The 19,434-nt window shown below is 44.8% G+C and overlaps 1 protein-coding gene across 3 annotated transcripts in view; it reads right to left on the minus strand.

Moving 5' to 3' along the window:
• Positions 1 to 19,434, minus strand: part of dacha (dachshund a) — a 159,785-nt gene that overhangs the window by 30,639 nt on the left and 109,712 nt on the right. For 2 of the 3 annotated variants that reach the window (XR_009709094.1, XM_061247552.1), the window contains exons 4-7: positions 7,253 to 7,402; positions 6,489 to 6,661; positions 3,366 to 3,498; positions 2,423 to 2,497 (exon numbers count right to left, since the gene is read on the minus strand). Coding sequence is in view for 2 of the 3 variants with exons in the window: in XM_061247552.1 (XP_061103536.1) it covers positions 2,423 to 2,497; positions 3,366 to 3,498; positions 6,489 to 6,661; positions 7,253 to 7,402 (531 nt within the window). In the remaining variant the exon portion in view is untranslated. The remainder of the gene's footprint in view (positions 1 to 2,422; positions 2,498 to 3,365; positions 3,499 to 6,488; positions 6,662 to 7,252; positions 7,403 to 19,434) is intronic. The other variant, XM_061247553.1, reaches the window with a different exon arrangement.

A 19,434-nucleotide genomic window follows, 5' to 3' on the forward strand; every position in this document is an offset into this window, starting at 1 on the left:
ACACACAAACATTCACACACACACACACAGGCACTCACACACACACACACACACACACAGACACAAAGAAACATTCACACACACACACACACAGACACATGTGTGAGCACACACATGTAAGCTCATACACACACACATACACTCAAACAAACTACATACACAATAACACTACACACATACACACATACACACACATACTCATACTTACAATGAGACACACTGCACAAACTCCTACAAACTACACACAGGCTCACTACACACACTACACGCGCAAAACAATTGTCACAGACACATACTACATACACTTGCACAAACATATACACATACTTCATACACATTCACATACAAGCGCGCAGCGTACACACATTCACACACAAAAATACACACTAACACACAAGCACTGTGCATACACACACACACACACACACACACAGGGACGCTCCTAGTCATCAGCTGTTAGAAGCGCTCAGTGCCTCATTCTGCACGTCATAAATAAGCGTTTCATAGATGTTCAATTAAGTCACTAATTGAGTGATTAATTAAGATGGACCATCCGTGACGCTCAAGGAGACGATGAGGAAGCTCTAATGAGACTATCAGAGATGCGGATTACCATAACCAGCTCTTTGTCCTTATCACCCGCCTTCAGTACCACAGGGAAGGAGCTGGGCTGAGCTGGAATAGACAGCACTGGGCTGGACTGAAACAAGACTAAAGAAGACTAAACTAAACCAGACTGAACTACACTTAACTAAACCAGACTGAACTAAACTAAACTAAGCCAGACTGAACTAAACTAAACCAGAGTGAACTAGACTAAACTAAACCAGACTGAACTAAACTAAATCAAACCAGACTGAGTTAAACTAAACTAAACCAGAGTGAACTAGACTAAACTAAACCAGGCTGAACTAGACTAAGCTAAACTAAACCAAAGTGAACTAGACAAAACCAGACTGAACTAGACTAAACGCAACTAAACTAGACTAACCTAAACCAGACAGAACTAGAATACACTAAATCAGATTTAACTAGACTAAACTAAACTTAACCAGACTGAACTAGATTAAACTAAACCAGAGTGAAGTAGACTAAACTAAACTAAACCAGACTGAACTAGACTAAATTAAACCAGAGTGAACTAGACTAAACTAAACCAGACTGAACTAGACTAAATTAAACCAGAGTGAACTAGACTAAACTAAACTAAACCAGACTGAACTAAACCGTTGTGCTCTTGACTGGTTCGGACTGGCATCATGAGCACAATATGAGCCATTTAACTTGCAGGTTATTAGAAAATCATTACTTATAAACTGCAGTATATGCATATACACATGCATGCACGCACACACACACAAACATCCTATGCTCCCAGCCAGGTGAATAATGATGATAACAGGAACAGGAATATGTTGCAGAGGGAAGTGAGGAGGGTCAGGTCTGTTTGTAAACACAGATTCAGGTTGACATTCCAGCAATGAGACACTTCTTTTAGTTCCCATGACAACTGTGATTGGCGTGCAGTGTGCTGGCTGAGGGCCAGCCTTGATTGGCCCTCAGCTGTCATAGATGTCATAGATGACATCACCTCCTAAAAGTGTGCACTTGGGTTAATGCAAGCAGCACAATCTAACCTATGCACATTAAGGTAATTATCGTTCCCCTCTGCACCCCTCTAAAACCTCAAATACAGCACATTCACACATTCCATTCACACATTCCACCTCATCAACTTCACGTGTAACACTTAGGTGTCAACAGCGAATATAGTTCCACACATTTTCTGCGACAAATATGCATGTGTGCGCACACACGGCCCTTTTGAAGCATCACGGCTGGTCCGTCCTAATTAATATGCCATCAGGATACAGTTTGTGACATGACATGTAAATAGGACAACTGCATCATTGCTGGGAACCAAAAACCTCAAAGCAGAGGAATGTCAGCTAAATCATACATAATTTTACTCGGTCAGAAACAATGCTGAATGCTGAAAGAAAGTGATTTAATCTATTTATGGATTTCTTTTTTTATCCACTTGTGTTATCCACTTTTATAAGTTGCTCTGGACAAGAGCATCTGTTAAGTGAATGTAGTGTAAAAACATACTGTATTACCAAAGCTTCAAGAAATGACCCAAATCATTTTAACAGTAAGAAGGTAATGTTCAAACTATGGAAGCGTGTTCTGTGAGAGTTTTGTTTTGGTCAGTCTCTGCTTGGTCAGTCTCAAAATTGACTTGTCACCTACATAAGATCAAACACCCCCTACACTCTCCCACCCACCCACGTGCGCACACACACGCACACACACACATGCACACACACACACGCACACACACACATGCACACACACACGCGCACACACACGCACACACACACACACACCCACGCGCGCACACAAACACACACACACACACCTTTCTCTTTCAGGATTTTCTTCATGCTGAGTCCAGCCTCTCGATCCCCCAGGTCTACATCAGAGGGGTTTATCACTGTGGAAACAGACAGGACAAACAGTCACACCCTCAGAGGCACACGCCAGCGCACACACACTGCTGTGCTGGAAGTGGTGAGGACAGGGAGAAGGAGAGAGACAGGAGAAGACAGAGAGAGACAGAAAGAGACAGAGAGAGAGGGGAAGAGAGGGAGGGAGACAGAGAGAGACACACAGAGAGACCCAGAGAGACAGAGAAAGAGAGAGAGAGAGAGAGAGAGACAGAGACAGAGAGAAAGACAGACAGACAGAGAGAGGGGAAGAGAGGGAGGGATAGAGAGAGACAGAGAGAGAGGAGGGAGAGAGGGAGAGATAGAGACAGAGAAAGATAGAGAGAGGGGGAGAGAAAGTGAGAGAGAGACACAGAGAGACACAGATAGAGACAGAGAAAGACATATAGAGAGGTATAGAGAGGGAGACCATTGAGGCACCAGCTCCATTATCTGTATGGTTATTAGTTTTTGTTTTTATTACTGTCCGTTTTAGTGTTTGTCATTTAACTTGTAGATTGTCTGCAGGTTTGGCTTTGGTTATTTATGTGTTTATTTGTTACTGTACTGTATTAACTGTGTCTTATTGTTCATTGTTTAATTGTGAATTGCCTTGGCAGTATTGTTACATACAGTCGTGCCAATAAAGCATTATTGAAGTGAATTGAATTGAGAGTGGAGACAGAGAGAGAGAGAGAGCGAGAGAGAACCATCTCCATTATCTGTTATGGTTAAGAGTTTTTGTCTTTATTACTGTCCTTATTGGTGATTGTCGTGTAAGTTGTGGGCTGTGTGTAGAGACAGAGAGACAGAGAGACAGAACGAGAGAGAGACAGGGAGAGACAGAGAGACGGAGAGACACAGAGCGATGCTCACTGAGGCGGTCGGGGGTGTGTTGGTGGGGGGTGGGCGAGCTGGAGGCGCTGCTGCTGGGGTGTGAGGACGGGGAGCCATGCCGGGGGGGCTCCTCCAGGGAGGGGGACGGGGAGGGGCTGTCCTGGATGCACTCCTGTCACCAGAAAAACACAGTCTGAGGAAAGGGCACTACTGTACACATAACACAGTCTGAGGAAAGGGCACTACTGTACATACATAACACATAACACAGTCTGAGGAAAGGGCACTACTGTACACATAACACAGTCTGAGGAATGGGCACTACTGTACACATAACAGTCTGAGGAATGGGCACTACTGTACTCATAACACAGTCTGAGGAATGGGCACTACTGTACACATAACACAGTCTGAGGAATGGGCACTACTGTACACATAACACATTCTGAGGAGTGAGCACTACTGTACACATAACACATTCTGAGGAGTGAGCACTACTGAACACATAACACAGTCTGAGGAATGGGCACTACTGAACACATAACACAGTCTGAGGAATGGGCACTACTGTACACATAACACAGTCTGAGGAATGGGCACTACTGTACACATAACAGTCTGAGGAATGGGCACTACTGTACTCATAACACAGTCTGAGGAATGGGCACTACTGTACACATAACACAGTCTGAGGAATGGGCACTACTGTACACATAACACATTCTGAGGAGTGAGCACTACTGTACACATAACACATTCTGAGGAATGGGCACTACTGAACACATAACACAGTCTGAGGAATGGGCACTACTGAACACATAACACAGTCTGAGGAATGGGCACTACTGTACACATAACACAGTCTGAGGAATGGGCACTACTGTACACATAACACAGTCTGAGGAATGGGCACTACTGTACACATAACACAGTCTGAGGAATGGGCACTACTGTACACATAACACAGTCTGAGGAATGGGCACTACTGTACACATAACACAGTCTGAGGAATGGGCACTAATGAACACGTAACACAGTCTGAGGAGTGAGCACTACTGAACACATAACACAGTCTGAGGAATGGGCACTACTGAACACATAACACAGTCTGAGGAGTGAGCACTACTGAACACATAACACAGTCTGAGGAGTGAGCACTACTGTACACTTAACACATTCTGAGGAGTGAGCACTACTGTACACATAACCCCTCTGCCTGATAACACAGGGCATCGTATACTGTACACTATATAACTGCCACATACAATCAGCGTAGTGCTATGGCTAAAGAAGGTTGTGGGTAAAAATCCCAACTGTATAGCATTCCTGTATTCCAGAGTATGCTCATTTCTCAGCAAAATTATCCAAACGGATGCTCTATAAAAATGTATGCTGTATAATAACCATAATAATCATCATAATAATAATAATAATAATAATAATAATAATAATAAACCTTGCTGTATTGCAAACATATCAAATCACGCCACACTACAACACAATTATACTTTGTCACCAATACACTACATGGCAATGCATCACATTTGTAAGTTGTTATACATTTTGGCACGTTGCAATGCACTGTGATCATGTAGGACAGTCTCACAGTCATCGTATATCTCAACTGCACGTGTGTCACAGTACAATTACAGCACAATAATACCACCACTACACTCACTCACAATAACGTCATAACCACTGTACACTGTGTAGCAATCACAATGCATCACAACAATTTATAACGCCCCATCACAGTCACACTGTATCACGACACAGTCATAAACACAGAGACAGTGCACTGATGTAAACAGCAATGAGCAATTAGCCTGGGAGACCTGGCAAACTTCAGCTTTATCCAATCATAGAGCGGGCTAAAGTTTGGACTGACTGACAGAAATAAGTATATACAGACAGACAGACAGACAGACAGATGTATAAACAGACGGACCTCCGTGTGTATAAAAAGTATCGTACAAAAAATGAACGTGAACTTGAACAGAATGGCATGCAGACAGGCAGACAGGCAAACAGAGGTACAGACAGACAGTTACAGTCAGACAGCCAAAGAGGTACAGACAGACAGACAAGCAGGCAGATAGAAAGACAGACTGAGCTTTGTACTGATTTCCGCTCTGATATCTTTGTAGGGTAGGCCGGGCAAGCTTGAGCACACACACACACACACACACACACACACACACAAACACACACACACTCCTCTGGGCCATCTGTACACCACGTGTCACAGTGCAAACAGAGCACATCCACCACCACTCCCCTCCCACCCCTCCCACCCCCCCCCACACACACACGCACGCACACACACACACACACACACACACACACACACACACACAAACACACACTCCCACACACAAACACACATACACACACGCACACGCCGGCTGAATCCCCTCCCCTCCTGCTCTAAGAATACACCTGCCACAGGGAATCAGATGTGTGGGGTTTATACGCAGGTAAACAGCGCCGGGGGGAGTAATGGCCGAGAGAAATAAGAGCCAGCGCCGGGGGGAGTAATGGCGGAGAAGAATAAGAGCCAGATACAGAGAGAGGGGCTGTGGAGGAGTAACCAGGCCCAGCCCGATAGAGCCAGGGTTCTACCCACAATGCACCCCTGCCCTGTGTAACGGGGTGGGTTTGAAAACAGGAGTGTAAACCATGACCGCATGTCAATATCTCAAAACAAATCCATATCTCCCACAAATAACCCACACACACACACACACACACACATACACACATACATACATACATACATATACAGCACACCATCAGTACTACAGATCCACACCCACACACATACAGTATAAACCCCATACAGCCAGCACAACAGTACATACCACAGATCCACACACATAGTCTCCGAAAGTCATTTCCCCTCTGGTAATGTAGCAACATGCACAGCGCTCTGTCTAACACACCATCTCTGCATTTTAACCAGCCTTCTTCACTGAAGAGGTGTGTGAGCGTGTGTGTGTGTGTGTGTGTGTGTGTGCACTGACAAGCCCTCAGCCCCAGACAATAGGCAGTGTGTGTGCAGGCCTACACCGGCGCGCTGCAGACGGGAGGCGGCGGTACGCGGGCGGACGGACAGACGGACGGACGGCCAGCGGGCGCGGACGGCGCGGCTCTCTCTCCTACCTTGATGACGGAGGCTCCGGCGCGGGACAGCGGGCTGTGCATCTGCGCGGCGGCGGCCATGTTAGCGATCGTGTTCAGGTGGTTCATCTGGTTCATCGCCATGGCAACCGATGCGGGAGGCAGGCTGACGGGGAGGAGGGGGTGCGGCATCATCATGAACGGCAGGTCCAGTCCTGCGGAGAGAGAAACAGGGCCGCTCTTCACCATGGCAACAGGAAGCAGACGCGTGGCCGGAGCCAGGCGATGGTTTAAAACTCCAGTCAGTCACCCGTCGTCATAACTGTGTGGCACTGTGGAGAGTAACAGCTTTACGCCTGAAGAGAAGCACTGCTCAGTAGGATATGGGGGTTTCATCCTTTAGGACTGTACGTACAACCTCACAGAGTAACGTCCCAACATGTCTCCCTACAGCAAAAAACTACCATCTTAAGAGTTTTAGTCTTGACTTAAGATCTTATTTTTACCTCTCAATAGAAAACATTAGCTTGTTTTTAGTTAGTTTGCTTGACAGAGGAAATGTACTTACTCAAATGTACACCAATATATTTGTCTTATTTATCAAAAACATTTTAGGTCTCAATTTTTTGTTTTTTGCACACACAACAGGACCAAACAGGACCAGGAAAGAGATGGAGGGAGAGATGGAGGAGCGATGGAGGAGACATGGAGGAGAGGAGTGGACAGATGGAGAGTGATGCAGAGACGGAGGTGGGAGGTCGGGCGGGATACGGGCAGAGGGAGGTGGCGAGCCTTTGGGGACTCACGATTGGCCAGGAGGTGGCTGTGCTGTAGGGAGCTGAAGTGGGAGGAGAGGCCGTGTTGGGCAGACAGGCCTGCGTGGGCCAGGCTGTGCTGGGCGCTGGGCGGGGGGGGGGACTGCAGCTTCTCTTTATCCCAGGAGGACTCACTGCCACCTGGGGACACAGAGAGACACGAGGGGGGTGGGGTGGAGGGGTCAGGGTGGGGATGTGTGTGAGCCACAGCACAGCCACAGGGAACGGTTCACCCTTTGAGGCTGGGGGTCACCAACCCTGGTCCTGGAGAGCCGCAGAGGGGTGTTGCTGTTTTCACCTGAACATCAACCCATTGAGATTCACGAAACAAGGCGATGTGAGTTTTACGGTGTAATCAACTGCTTTCACTTATCAATTAAATGCCAAGTCACAAGGAAAGCCAGCACACCCTGTGGCTCTCCAGGAGCAGGGTTGCCAACCCCTGCTTTAAGGAGTCAGGTCACAAATATGTGATTATTGTTCTTAACTGAGCATTCTAATGCTGGTGTAACCAACACTACTGCTAACTGAAAGCAGAGATACTTTTATTAGAAACACGTCAACAGAAGCAGATATAACGGATAGATACTGTATAACGGCATTCAGTGACGCTAGCGTAGCATCTCTTGCACTTTTTACGGCTCAGGTTCTCCCAATGTACATACAAATGAGATGCCGTACATTGTGGGTCTAAAATATGTCAGTGTGAAAAAACAAGAAAAAACAAAAAAATTACATTTGACATTGTAATAAGGGTTAAGTAGCGCCCTTAATGTAGTTCATTCACAATTTGCTAACTGTTGCTACCATTAATTTCTATGAGAGTGACGGCTAATGCTAGCCCCTGACGTACCTCGAATTAAAGTATCTCTCTTGATGGCTATGGTGTTCTAGAACACTCTAGTATTCAGCAGTGTGGCTCGGAAAACTACAGAATGGCACGGCACATTACATTACATTATTGGCATTTGGCAGACGCTCTTATCCAGAGCAACATACAGTTGATTCGACTAAACAGGAGACAATCCTCTCCTGGAGCAATGCAGGGTTAAGGGCCTTGTTCAAGGGCCCAACGGCTGTGCAGATCTTATTGTGGCTACACCGGGATTAGAACCACCGACCTTGCGGGTCCCAGTCCTTAACCACTACACTACAGGCCGCCCATCAAACTAGCACAGGTGGTAAGTACCTGAATCACCACCACACAGCAACCCACCACAATCAGCGCACAGAGATCTACAGCATGGAATCTTCTCACCAGCCAGCAAGGCAGTGAGAGAGTTAATCATCACCAAAGCCTTGCCAGTCAGATAATGTTGAGGGTTGAGTGTCTCATTCATAAATAAATCAATAAAATGGAATGTAATGAAAGCTTGATTGCAAGGGGCCATGAAAAGAGTTAAGTGGAATTGCACGGGAGAAAAAACAAAAGAATGAAAATCATTGTATAATTCTGCTTAATAAGCAGCTGAATTCCTGGGAGTAGAATAACAGATGGTGTTTTTGCAACAGATTGCTGTGAGTGATTCTTTTAATAATAATGCGAATTAAACCCTTCCTCTGCAGAATTCACTCTTACATCAGGGAGCCATTTCAATGAGACTAAAAAACAGGCCTAAACTAATGTCTGAGTATCACACCTGAGGCCCACAGTGCTCTTTGTCCTGAGAGAGAAAGCAAAGAGGAGAGACAAAGAGAGAGAGAGTGAGCAAAAGAGAGTGAAGGAGAGAGAGAAAAAGAAAGACCCTATCTTTCACAAATTCATAATAATACATCCAAACTTCCAAATCTGGCTAAACACAACAAATGCAAAGCACTGTGAGAAAGGTGACCCCTAATCCCTATCTCATTCTTCTTCTTCTTCTTTTTTTGAGTTGTAGTTGTAGTATTATTTAAGAATTATTTTAACTATAGCTATGCAATCAGCATGCCTTGGCAATACGTATCTACTTTGAAATCAATCACCAATAACTCAATTAAGACAACATTTCGATTTAAATGAGTGAGAGAGAGCGAGACAGAGAGAGAAAGACAGAGAGAAAGAAAGAGAGAGCCGCAGAGGTGGAAATGGAGGAACGGAGAGGGGTACAGGTGTGACAGGTGTGTAGTGGGGGGGTTGAAATGAATAGTAAAGTTGTCCCAGGTTCTAGTTTTTACATCCATTCAGCTAGCAGTGGGTAGAAACAGATCTGGGTCAAATGCATGTGGACTTAAGAATATTCATGTTTGATATACAGTGCCGTCAAAAAGTACTCACCCCCCTTGAGCTTCTTGCACCTTAAAATTTTAATTTACTGTATTGAAAGATGTTTTGCACCTCACCAACACAATAAATTAAACACATTTAAGATGCAAACAATATTTTTTATTCAGTTCTTTTTTTTAAATGAAATTTACATTTCTCATTTACAAAAGTAACCCCCCCTCCCAGTCAATAATTTGTAGATAGGCCTTCAACAGAAATTATGGCCCTGAGTCGTTTCGGATATGTCTGCATGAATTTCCGCATTTAGATTCTGGAATTTTCCTCCATGAAAATTAGCTCCAACTCTGCCAAAGTTAGATGGAGGGCATTTGTGGGCAGCAATATTCAGATCATATCACAGATCTCCAAGAGGCTTTGGCTTGGCCATTCCGGAATATTGACCTTGTTTTCAAGCCATTCTTTTGTAGTCTCTGCCATGTGCTTTTGGGTAAATTTCCCGTTGCAACATGAGTTTTTGCCCTAAATGCAGATCTGTAGCAGACTGAAACAGGTTTTACTTGTTGACTGGGCTCCATCCATCTTACTCTTTACAGCTGCAATCTTCCCAACTGAAAACAACCCCGTAGCTCGGTGTGTCCACCGCCATACTTGACAGAAGGGATGGTGCTACCTGGATGATGGACCTGAGTTTGGTTGGTGCCAATCATTGCACATTCTCATCAGACCACAACCTCTTTTTCCAGAAGGTGCCGTATGACCTCTGGCAAACTGAAGCCATGACCAAATCTTGGCCTTTCTCAGACGTAGCTTTTCTCTTGTCACTCAGTGGCTCAGTCAGTGTTGCAGCTGGCCTCTTGGTCATTTCTCTGACAAACTGCCCATCTCGTCTGGTTGTTCAGTTTTGTAGGACAGCCTGATCATGATAGTCTCTGGGTTGCGCTATTCACGCATTTAGTTAAAATTGACCTAATGGTGCACACAGGAATGTTCAAAGCTTTGCCGACCCTCTATAGCCTTTTGCCTCCTGGCAACTACATGTCAAATTTGGTTTGTTATACTAGAAAGAGTAAATACATATCAGTTCAGTCACACATTGCAAATAATAATTAACAAATAACTATAAATAATAGTTAAACCAGAAACTGGTGTTCTGGGGTCACTCCAGTTTACTGGCATGCACACAAAGTAAAATCCGATTTCTTTTTTTTTTTTCTCAAGTAGAAATGTTTTGTTTCTTGCTTGACAATTGAAATTGTCTTACCCCAGGCAACAGGCAACTGTTGAAATGAGTAAAACTGTCTCAGCTCATTGACAATCATTTGGCCTTGTTAAGCAAAAAAAGTAACGGAAACAAGATTTCTAAATGTAAGACCAAAATAAAAAAGTTAGAATTATCTTTTTGTTTTTGCAGTGTGAGCTCTACTATTGTGTTAGCATTCTGCACCCATCGCACCTCCCTGCCCCCACCCTCTCTGGCCCCAACAAAGACCACCTCTGCCCCACCCTGCTGCCACCAGCCGAGCCCACCATCATCCCCTGAGACCCCAAAGCCAGGGCCTGCACTAAGACCTTTCTGTGACTGCGCTTTTCATTCAGCGAACCTATTGTCAGTGTTCCTGGCTGAACCTTGATCAAATGATCTGATCATTAACTACTTAAACTGGCCAATGAACATTGGTCAGTGGGAATGATAAAATGTGCATGTATGTAAAATTCCAAATATTATAGAGAATAAAGAGCTTAAATGTATACATTATGAGATTTCAGATCCAAACAATTTTACTTTTAAAGCCTGCTGACTAATTTATATACATAAATTGGATCATCTGGAATGAACTTTGACATTTATTCGGGTGGGTCCTGCATTGGTTTCATTAGAGTTCCGCCCTTAACTGACTGGCCTCAGGTGAAATGCACATACACTCACCGAGCACTTAATTAGGAACATTTTTACTTTATTACACCTATTTATTCACACGATTACCTAATAAGCCAATTGTGTGGCAGGAGTACAATAAATACAATCATGTAGATATGGGTCAGGAGCTTCAGTTAATGTTCACATCAACCATCAGACGCCTTGTTAATGAGAGAGGTCAGAGGAGAATGGCCAGACTGGTGAAAGCTGACAGGAAGGTGACAGTAACACAGATAACCAGGCATTACAACAGTGGTATGCAGAAGAGCATCACTGAACACACAACGCATCCTAACTCTAAGTGGATAGGCTACAGCAGCAGAAGTCTAAAAAATAAGTCTAATACATAGCTAATGAACTGCTCACTGAGTGTATAAGACCTATAAAAGGCACTCAAAATATGAGGATTTACAAATGATATACATTTATAGCTATGTTATAATAGCGAAGAACCATGTTTCAGACAGCTGCTGTGGCTAACTGGCTAGCTAACTTCAGATTTTTAGGCTGCTGTTGTTTGTGGATTTTACAGGCTGGCTGAATATCAGCTCAGTGATGAGTCAGGTACACGTAGTGCAGATTGTAACGTAGTTCATACAGAGGCTTCCCTTTGGCTTGCTGATTCTTTTTTTTTTAGCTTAGTATATCTCTGAAACTGAAATTACACCCATATAAATAAACAGCAGCATTCAATCCTCCATCGGGTCCCCTGTGACAGAAAATGCCCACTGGGTTAAACGGCTTGACTGACCTATGGGGGTTTGCAGCAAGAGTCCACTTAGAGTCTTAGGGAAATACTGGTGGAGAGATGAAGGAAAAATACAAGACCTGGTGTTGCTGCTTGCAACACCATGGTCATGGCTTATAGCAATCAATTCTAATGTACACAGCATTATAAGATGGGACTGAAAACCCAACAGATTTATCTGTCTTTAGGCAGCAGACAGGGCTTCAAAGAAGGAGCTTCATGGACTGTTGAGGCTTTGTGAATCCCATTGTGGGTGGAGCTACAATCCGACATGAAGCAACAGGCCAAATGAAGCGTTACAACTGGTTCAATTTACTTACTGATTGAGAGCCTATGATGGCTGTGTCCCCTTGGGGACAGCTTGAGTTCCAGTGACTGAGCTGAGAGCAGGAAGAAGCACTCACACAAACTGAGAAGACATTCTGTGATGTCACAGATCGGAAGAATAGAGACACAAACTGAGAGAACACATTCTGTGATGTCACAGTTCTGAAGAATAGAGACATAAACTGAGAGAACATATTCTGTGATGTCACAGTTCTGAAGAATAGAGACACAAACTGAGAGAACACATTCTGTGATGTCACGGTTCTGAAGAATAGAGACACAATCTGAGAGAACACATTCTGTGATGTCACAGTTCTGAAGAATAGAGACACAAACTGAGAGAACACATTCTGTGATGTCAATGGTGATAATGGTGCTATTGGCAGTTTGTAAACTGGGCTGAGTGAGAACTGCACTGGCAGAGTGTTCACAGGGAGGAGGTTCATACTGAGGCCGTTAGTGATCCAAACAGAAGCCTGTCTGCCAATAAGGATGCAGTTTCTCAGTATTTTAATGCACCGACAGTCAGGTCCCGTAACTCAACCATTTTACCTCCCCACCCCGGATCTCTGAGTGATGATTGAGCCCGAACCTCTACACATTTTACTGCGGTAAATCAGAGGGTGTCTAGTGATGCTGACATTTGGCCATTTTCCAATATGTTCTCCAGCGCCCACTGCCAGCATAATTAGCCCATGACTCTGCCAGTGCAGAAAGAGAGGGAGAGAGAGACAGAGAGAGAGAGAGTGAGAGAGAGAGAGAGAGAAAGAGAGAGATTGGGAAAAAGAAGAAGAGTGAGTGAGAGATGGAGAGAGAAGGAAATGGGAGAGAGGTGGGAATAGAGAGAGAGAGTGAGATGGGGACTGAGTGAGTGAGAGGAATAGATAGAGGAGAGAGGGAGTGAGAGAGATACAGAGAGAAAGACAGTGAGTGAGTGACAGAGAGAGAGAGGGAGGGATGGAGGGAGTGACAGAGACAGGGAGGGAGGGAAAGAGAGACAGAGAGAGAGAGTGGCCATTAACAGGCGGATTCTCTGCCCCTGTCCATCCGTCAGTCATGCTTTGATAATGTGTCCATCAGCGCTCCCCCTTAACCACACACTGACAGACCTGGTTAGCAGGACTGAGGGTAATTACATCCCCTCCCCCAAATCCCCCCACACCACACACTCCACGCTTCCACACCCCACTCCCAGCAACACCACCTCCTCTGTGCCAAATCAGTTAAGCCACGGCAATCCACGGGTGTTAGCCTGAACATGCACACAAGAAGAAAGTTTGTTATGCTAACATCCTATATCCCGGATCATTAATTACACCCCGAAGACAAGCTGTGCATTATTTGCGTCCACATTCATATTCATGTTTTTATTAATACTGTATGTTGTATGCTCCCCCGGACAAATGCACCCAATAAGTGCTATATTAATAATGTAAAATGAATCCAAAAAGCAAGTATGTACAAAGAGTTTTATGCAAAAGCAGTCAAAATGATCATGTTGGTTAAATTGAACACTGTCATCTGATGAAGTTTTTAGTCAGCATTTTGGCAAATTTAGAAATCACTCCAGATTGGTGATCAAGGCACCAGGGGTACCACAAAATATTTCATTTAGCGACTTTCCGGAGCTAGTTCAGTCCATTTCCCAAACCCAGCCCATCTATCTGATCCAATTCCGCCGAACTACCAGAACTATTCATACCTATTTGGCTTACCCACCATGCCCATCTGACCCAGGCTCCCCAAATGCACCCCCACCTTTCAATCACAGCTAAAAATACCAAAGTGAGCATCTACAGTACATCACCCTATGACACCTGTCAGCAGACATATAATTAGAAAAGAATGTCTGTGTTTGCTTTTGTTTGCAGACTTTTATTTAGGTAGCATCACACAGAGAAAGCTGTTTTATTTTAAACTATGTTTTTATGTTCAATCATGGCTGCCGTCTCGCTCGTGAGTGAGACATGGACATAGCCAGTATGCTGTATTTGTTTATGGGAGCAGACATTGGGGTCCAACCTCAAAAACAGAGGTCTGTTCGCTCCCGAACAAACCCATCTCGAACCCGTGGGTATAGCTCCCAGCTCGTTAGTTATAATATCGCTCTCGCTGGCTTCATTTACACATGCAGTCGAGCACAGAGGGGAGAAATATGTTTCCATGATTGCTGTCACTGAACATGGATGAAGAGAGAAACTCCTTTGAAGAGAGATTAATGCTTTTCCTCGTCATGCTCAAATCAGAGAGCACAGTTACACTGAAGGTAATTAAAGCTCTCAGGTCTGCTGCAATCCTCTTCGTAATTATAAATCGCTGTTTCATTTCCAATATCACTCAATTTAACATGAAAACAATGGCACAGATAATTCTTACAAGCATATTTTTCAAAGTACAAATTTTCTGTAGCATACAGATATAGAATCTGAAATGATGTCTTCTTTCACAAAGAAAAAATCAACAGACACCCCAATAACACACACACACACACTGACACACACACACACGCACACACAAACAGACGCACACACACACACACACACACACACACACACTGACACACACACACACACGCACACACAGAAACACGCACAAACAACTACGCACACACACAAACAGAAACACACACATATGCATACACACACAAACAAGCATGCACAAGCACACACACAAACAGAAATACACACACACCATTACACATACACAAACTGAAACACACAAACAAAAACACACACACACACACACACCATTACACACACTGTTACACACAGACACACACACACACTGTTACACACACACACAGACACATGCACACACACCGTTACACACACGTACACACAGAAACACACACACCGTTACACACACAGACACACACACACGCACACACAACGTTTTACACACACACACACACACACACACAGAAACACACACACTCACACCGTTACACACACACACACAGAAACACACACATCGCTTTACACACTCACACAGAAACACACACACACACACTCTCTCTGACAGCTTGCAGAGCGTGCGGGAGGTGGGAGGCTCTCTGGCGCCGGGTTTGTCATATTTCTTGTGGGCCTCGCCATCTGCCAGGGTGGCATTTTCATGGCTGTTTACCCTGACTCCCGCCAAGGAATCATCTGCCACTGCCGAATGCCGGCTGCAGAAAATGGGGATTAAGTTGGTAATGCAACTGAGACTATTGCTAATTTGGTGTAATTGGGAAGAAATGAAGATAAATGAAGGCGAGGCGATCGGTGCAGCTGCGCTTTTGGCCAAACCCCCCGGCCCCCGCGCTCAACAAGGTACATGCAAATTCACACTAATGACAAATATGCTGAAAACCCCTGTCAGGCTCCTGCTTCTCAACGTGTTCATTTTTAATCCTCCCCCATTGCTTTCCTCCTATCTGCCACCCAGTCCACCCCTAAATAAGCTCCCCAACCACCACAACAACAACCACAAACTGCCCCTTAATAAGATCCCCAACCACCACAACAACAACAACCACAAACTGCCCCTTAATAAGATCCCCAACCACCACAATAACAACCACAAACTGCCCCTAAATAAGCTCCCCAACCACCACAACAACAACAACCACAAACTGCCCCTAAATAAGCTCCCCAACCACCACAACAACAACAACCACAAACTGCCCCTAAATAAGATCCCTAACCACCACAACAACAACCACAAACTGCCCCTAAATAAAATCCCCAACCACCACAACAACAGCGACAAAGTGCATTGTAGAGATACAGTACAGTGCAGTATGCGGAGATGCAGTGCGTTGTAGAGATACAGTACGTACAGTGCAGTATGCAGAGATGCAGTGCATTGTAGAGATACAGTACAGTGCAGTATGCGGAGATGCAGTGTGTTGTAGAGATACAGTACAGTGCAGTATGCAGAGATGCAGTGCATTGTAGAGATACAGTACAGTGCAGTATGCGGAGATGCAGTGCATTGTAGAGATACAGTACAGTGCAGTATGCAGAGATGCAGTGCGTTGTAGAGATACAGTACGTACAGTGCAGTATGCGGAGATGCAGTGCGTTGTAGAGATACAGTACAGTGCAGCATGCGGAGATGCAGTGCGTTGTAGAGATACAGTACAGTGCAGTATGCGGAGATGCAGTGCGTTGTAGAGATACAGTACAGTGCAGTATGCAGAGATGCAGTGCATTGTAGAGATACAGTACAGTGCAGTATGCAGAGATGCAGTGCATTATAGAGATACAGTACAGTGCAGTATGCAGAGATGCAGTGCATTGTAGAGATACAGTACAGTGCAGTATGCAGAGATGCAGTGCGTTGTAGAGATACAGTACAGTATGCAGAGATGCAGTGCATTGTAGAGATACAGTGCAGTGCAGTATGCAGAGATGCAGTGCATTGTAGAGATACAGTACAGTATGCAGAGATGCAGTGCGTTGTAGAGATACAGTGCAGTGCAGTATGCAGAGATGCAGTGCATTGTAGAGATACAGTACAGTATGCAGAGATGCAGTGCGTTGTAGAGATACACTACATCACAAAAACAGTGTGATGCAGTGGGTAGAGATACATTGCAGTACATATACAGAGCACTGTGTAGAGATTTACTGTAGTAGAGTATGGATACGTTTGAGGACACAATGCCTGATTGCTTCAGGAGTCTCCCTCCTCAGAAGTGGAAGGAGAGAGAGGGTGTGAGTGCCAGTGATTATTAGGTGTTTGTTTCCTCTAGTGCTGTGCCAGACACCCCTCGCACCCCCACGTCCCCCTCCTGCCTACTCTGCACAGATGTCCCCCCCACACCCCCGTCAAGGACAGCACTCTCTAGAGGCTCTGTATAACTGCTATTTATCAATTTAGGTCTCCTTGGCGACAAGACATCTGGATGCATCTCTGTCAGCTACTGCCTATGGACTTACAGTAGGGGATTATGATTCAGTACATATACAGTATAAAGTTTATATCAAATAAAGAAACGGGGGCATGACAAGGAAATAAAAAATAGCAAAAAGCACAGCCTGTCTTTCTGTCTGCTTGTCCTGCCACAGCAGCAGGACACAGAATTGCTGCAATAATTGCAGTGCAAACAGCAGCTCTGCAAGACCATCTCTAAATAGACGGCCACAGGACTCTCAAATCCTATTAGACACAGTATGTAAAGTGGAGCTGCATTTGTACAAGCAGAATAAGCGCACAGTAAGAGGTGGGAGTCAAAACATATGTCTTTACATATTTATGAAAACACTTCTGCAAAAAAAAAGTGCATGAAGGGGGGTGGGTGGGGTTAGGGGGCAGGCTGAAAAACTCAATTTACATGCAATAACAAAGAAGTAATGAGAAATATAAATTGTCAGTCATTAATTCCCTCCCTGAACAATGGGATCAGGAATCACCAGAGACTTCCACAAAGGTGTTTGAATTGAAACAGAAAATGATTAAAGAGATCTCTTAATGAAGATCTCTAAATGAAGACCGCTTAATGAGTGTTAACTGCTGTGAGTAAATACATTGAAGTCGGAGGAAGGAGAGGCGCCGGCAAAGGCAGAATTAATTCCTTAGTGGAGAACCCACGGCAACAGAGAGAGAATCTGCACTCCCTGCTCCAACTGCCACGCCCTGTATAACTCACTTCCTGTCCTGGTATCTACCTCACTTCCTGCCCAACACTGCCCTGTTATCTACCTGACTCCCTAGGCTCTTTCTAATTTCCTTTCCCTGCTCCTTTTCTTGTTCCCAGCTCCAACTAACGAGGGAGCTGAAAAAGAAAGCGAGAAAAGCAGGTGAAGACAGGGGAATCAAGAAAATGTGAATTAGGCAAACGGAATGTCCTTGCTCCAAATGTCAGTTCGAAGCCACGTCAGTTACAAACATATTTGCTCATGTTTTCTTGCCCAAGAAAACTTCTGGAGCCTCCTAACTTAAGCTTCTAGCTCTTAGAAGGAACATTTGGAATTTCCTTAAAGGTGGCAGACCTCGATCAATTACTGGGTCAGGCAGAGAACAAGGAGACAGGAGGCGAATAATAAGTGAGTGGAAAGAGCCCCCTGCCCCGCCCTGCCCTGCGATCCAGCCCCAGCCCTGCCCCACTCTGTAGTCCCAGGCTAACTGGGGCGATCAGCTGCTCTGCCCAGAGCAGGGTACTGCAGGAGAGCAGTATAAGAGCAGACAGACAATCTCCCACACCATTCGGCTGTAGGGCAGGCTGCAGAGGCAGGTCTTTTAGCATTGATCGCTCCAACAACACACGTCAGGCAACTGTGAAAAGTTTTAAGAACTGGTTGCTGACTCGCTAAGCATATGCCTACATTCATGTAGAGGCTCAGATACCAACACAAACACACTCTTAGGCCAATGTTTGTCAAATGGATCTCTGTTCAAGCAGAAAAACACAACAGTAGTGTACTCTTTTCTTTACACAGCGTGGAGAAAATGTGGACAAACGTTTGACCAAAATATGTATACATGGCCCTATATACCAATTTGAACAGCCCAATATTCATACACAACCCTGCTGACAAAAACGTCTCAAGCTAGGTTTTGAAACAGCTGGTAGCTGGTTGACCACTTCAGACTAGCTCCCAGCTTAACATGGTTTAGCTGGTTGACCAGTTCAGACAAGCTCACAGCTTGATATGGTTTGACCAGCTCAAGCTATGTTTTGAAACAGCTGGTAGCTGATAAGAAAAGGGAAGCCAGACTGGGACCCCTCTGGATTAATGGGGTGAGTCAGCCATCGAGCCCCAGTGAAGTGAGCCAGCCCTCCGGAGACAGAGAGACAAGGCCACAGCACGGTTAGCTCTGGGTGGCCAGGGGAAAGGGGAAAGGGGAAAAGTAGCATGCAGGTCAGAAGAAAGAAAAGACTAAGAAAGAAAGAAAGAAAGAAGAAGAAGATTTGTAAAAATCCTATTGAGAGTTTTTGTTGGAGTAGCTTTCGAGTTGAGAGTGTGGTGGACAAGCCATTTTTCTTG

The sequence above is a fragment of the Conger conger genome, chromosome 7 (assembly GCF_963514075.1).
Source record: "Conger conger chromosome 7, fConCon1.1, whole genome shotgun sequence".
Classification (NCBI taxonomy): Eukaryota; Metazoa; Chordata; class Actinopteri; order Anguilliformes; family Congridae; genus Conger; species Conger conger.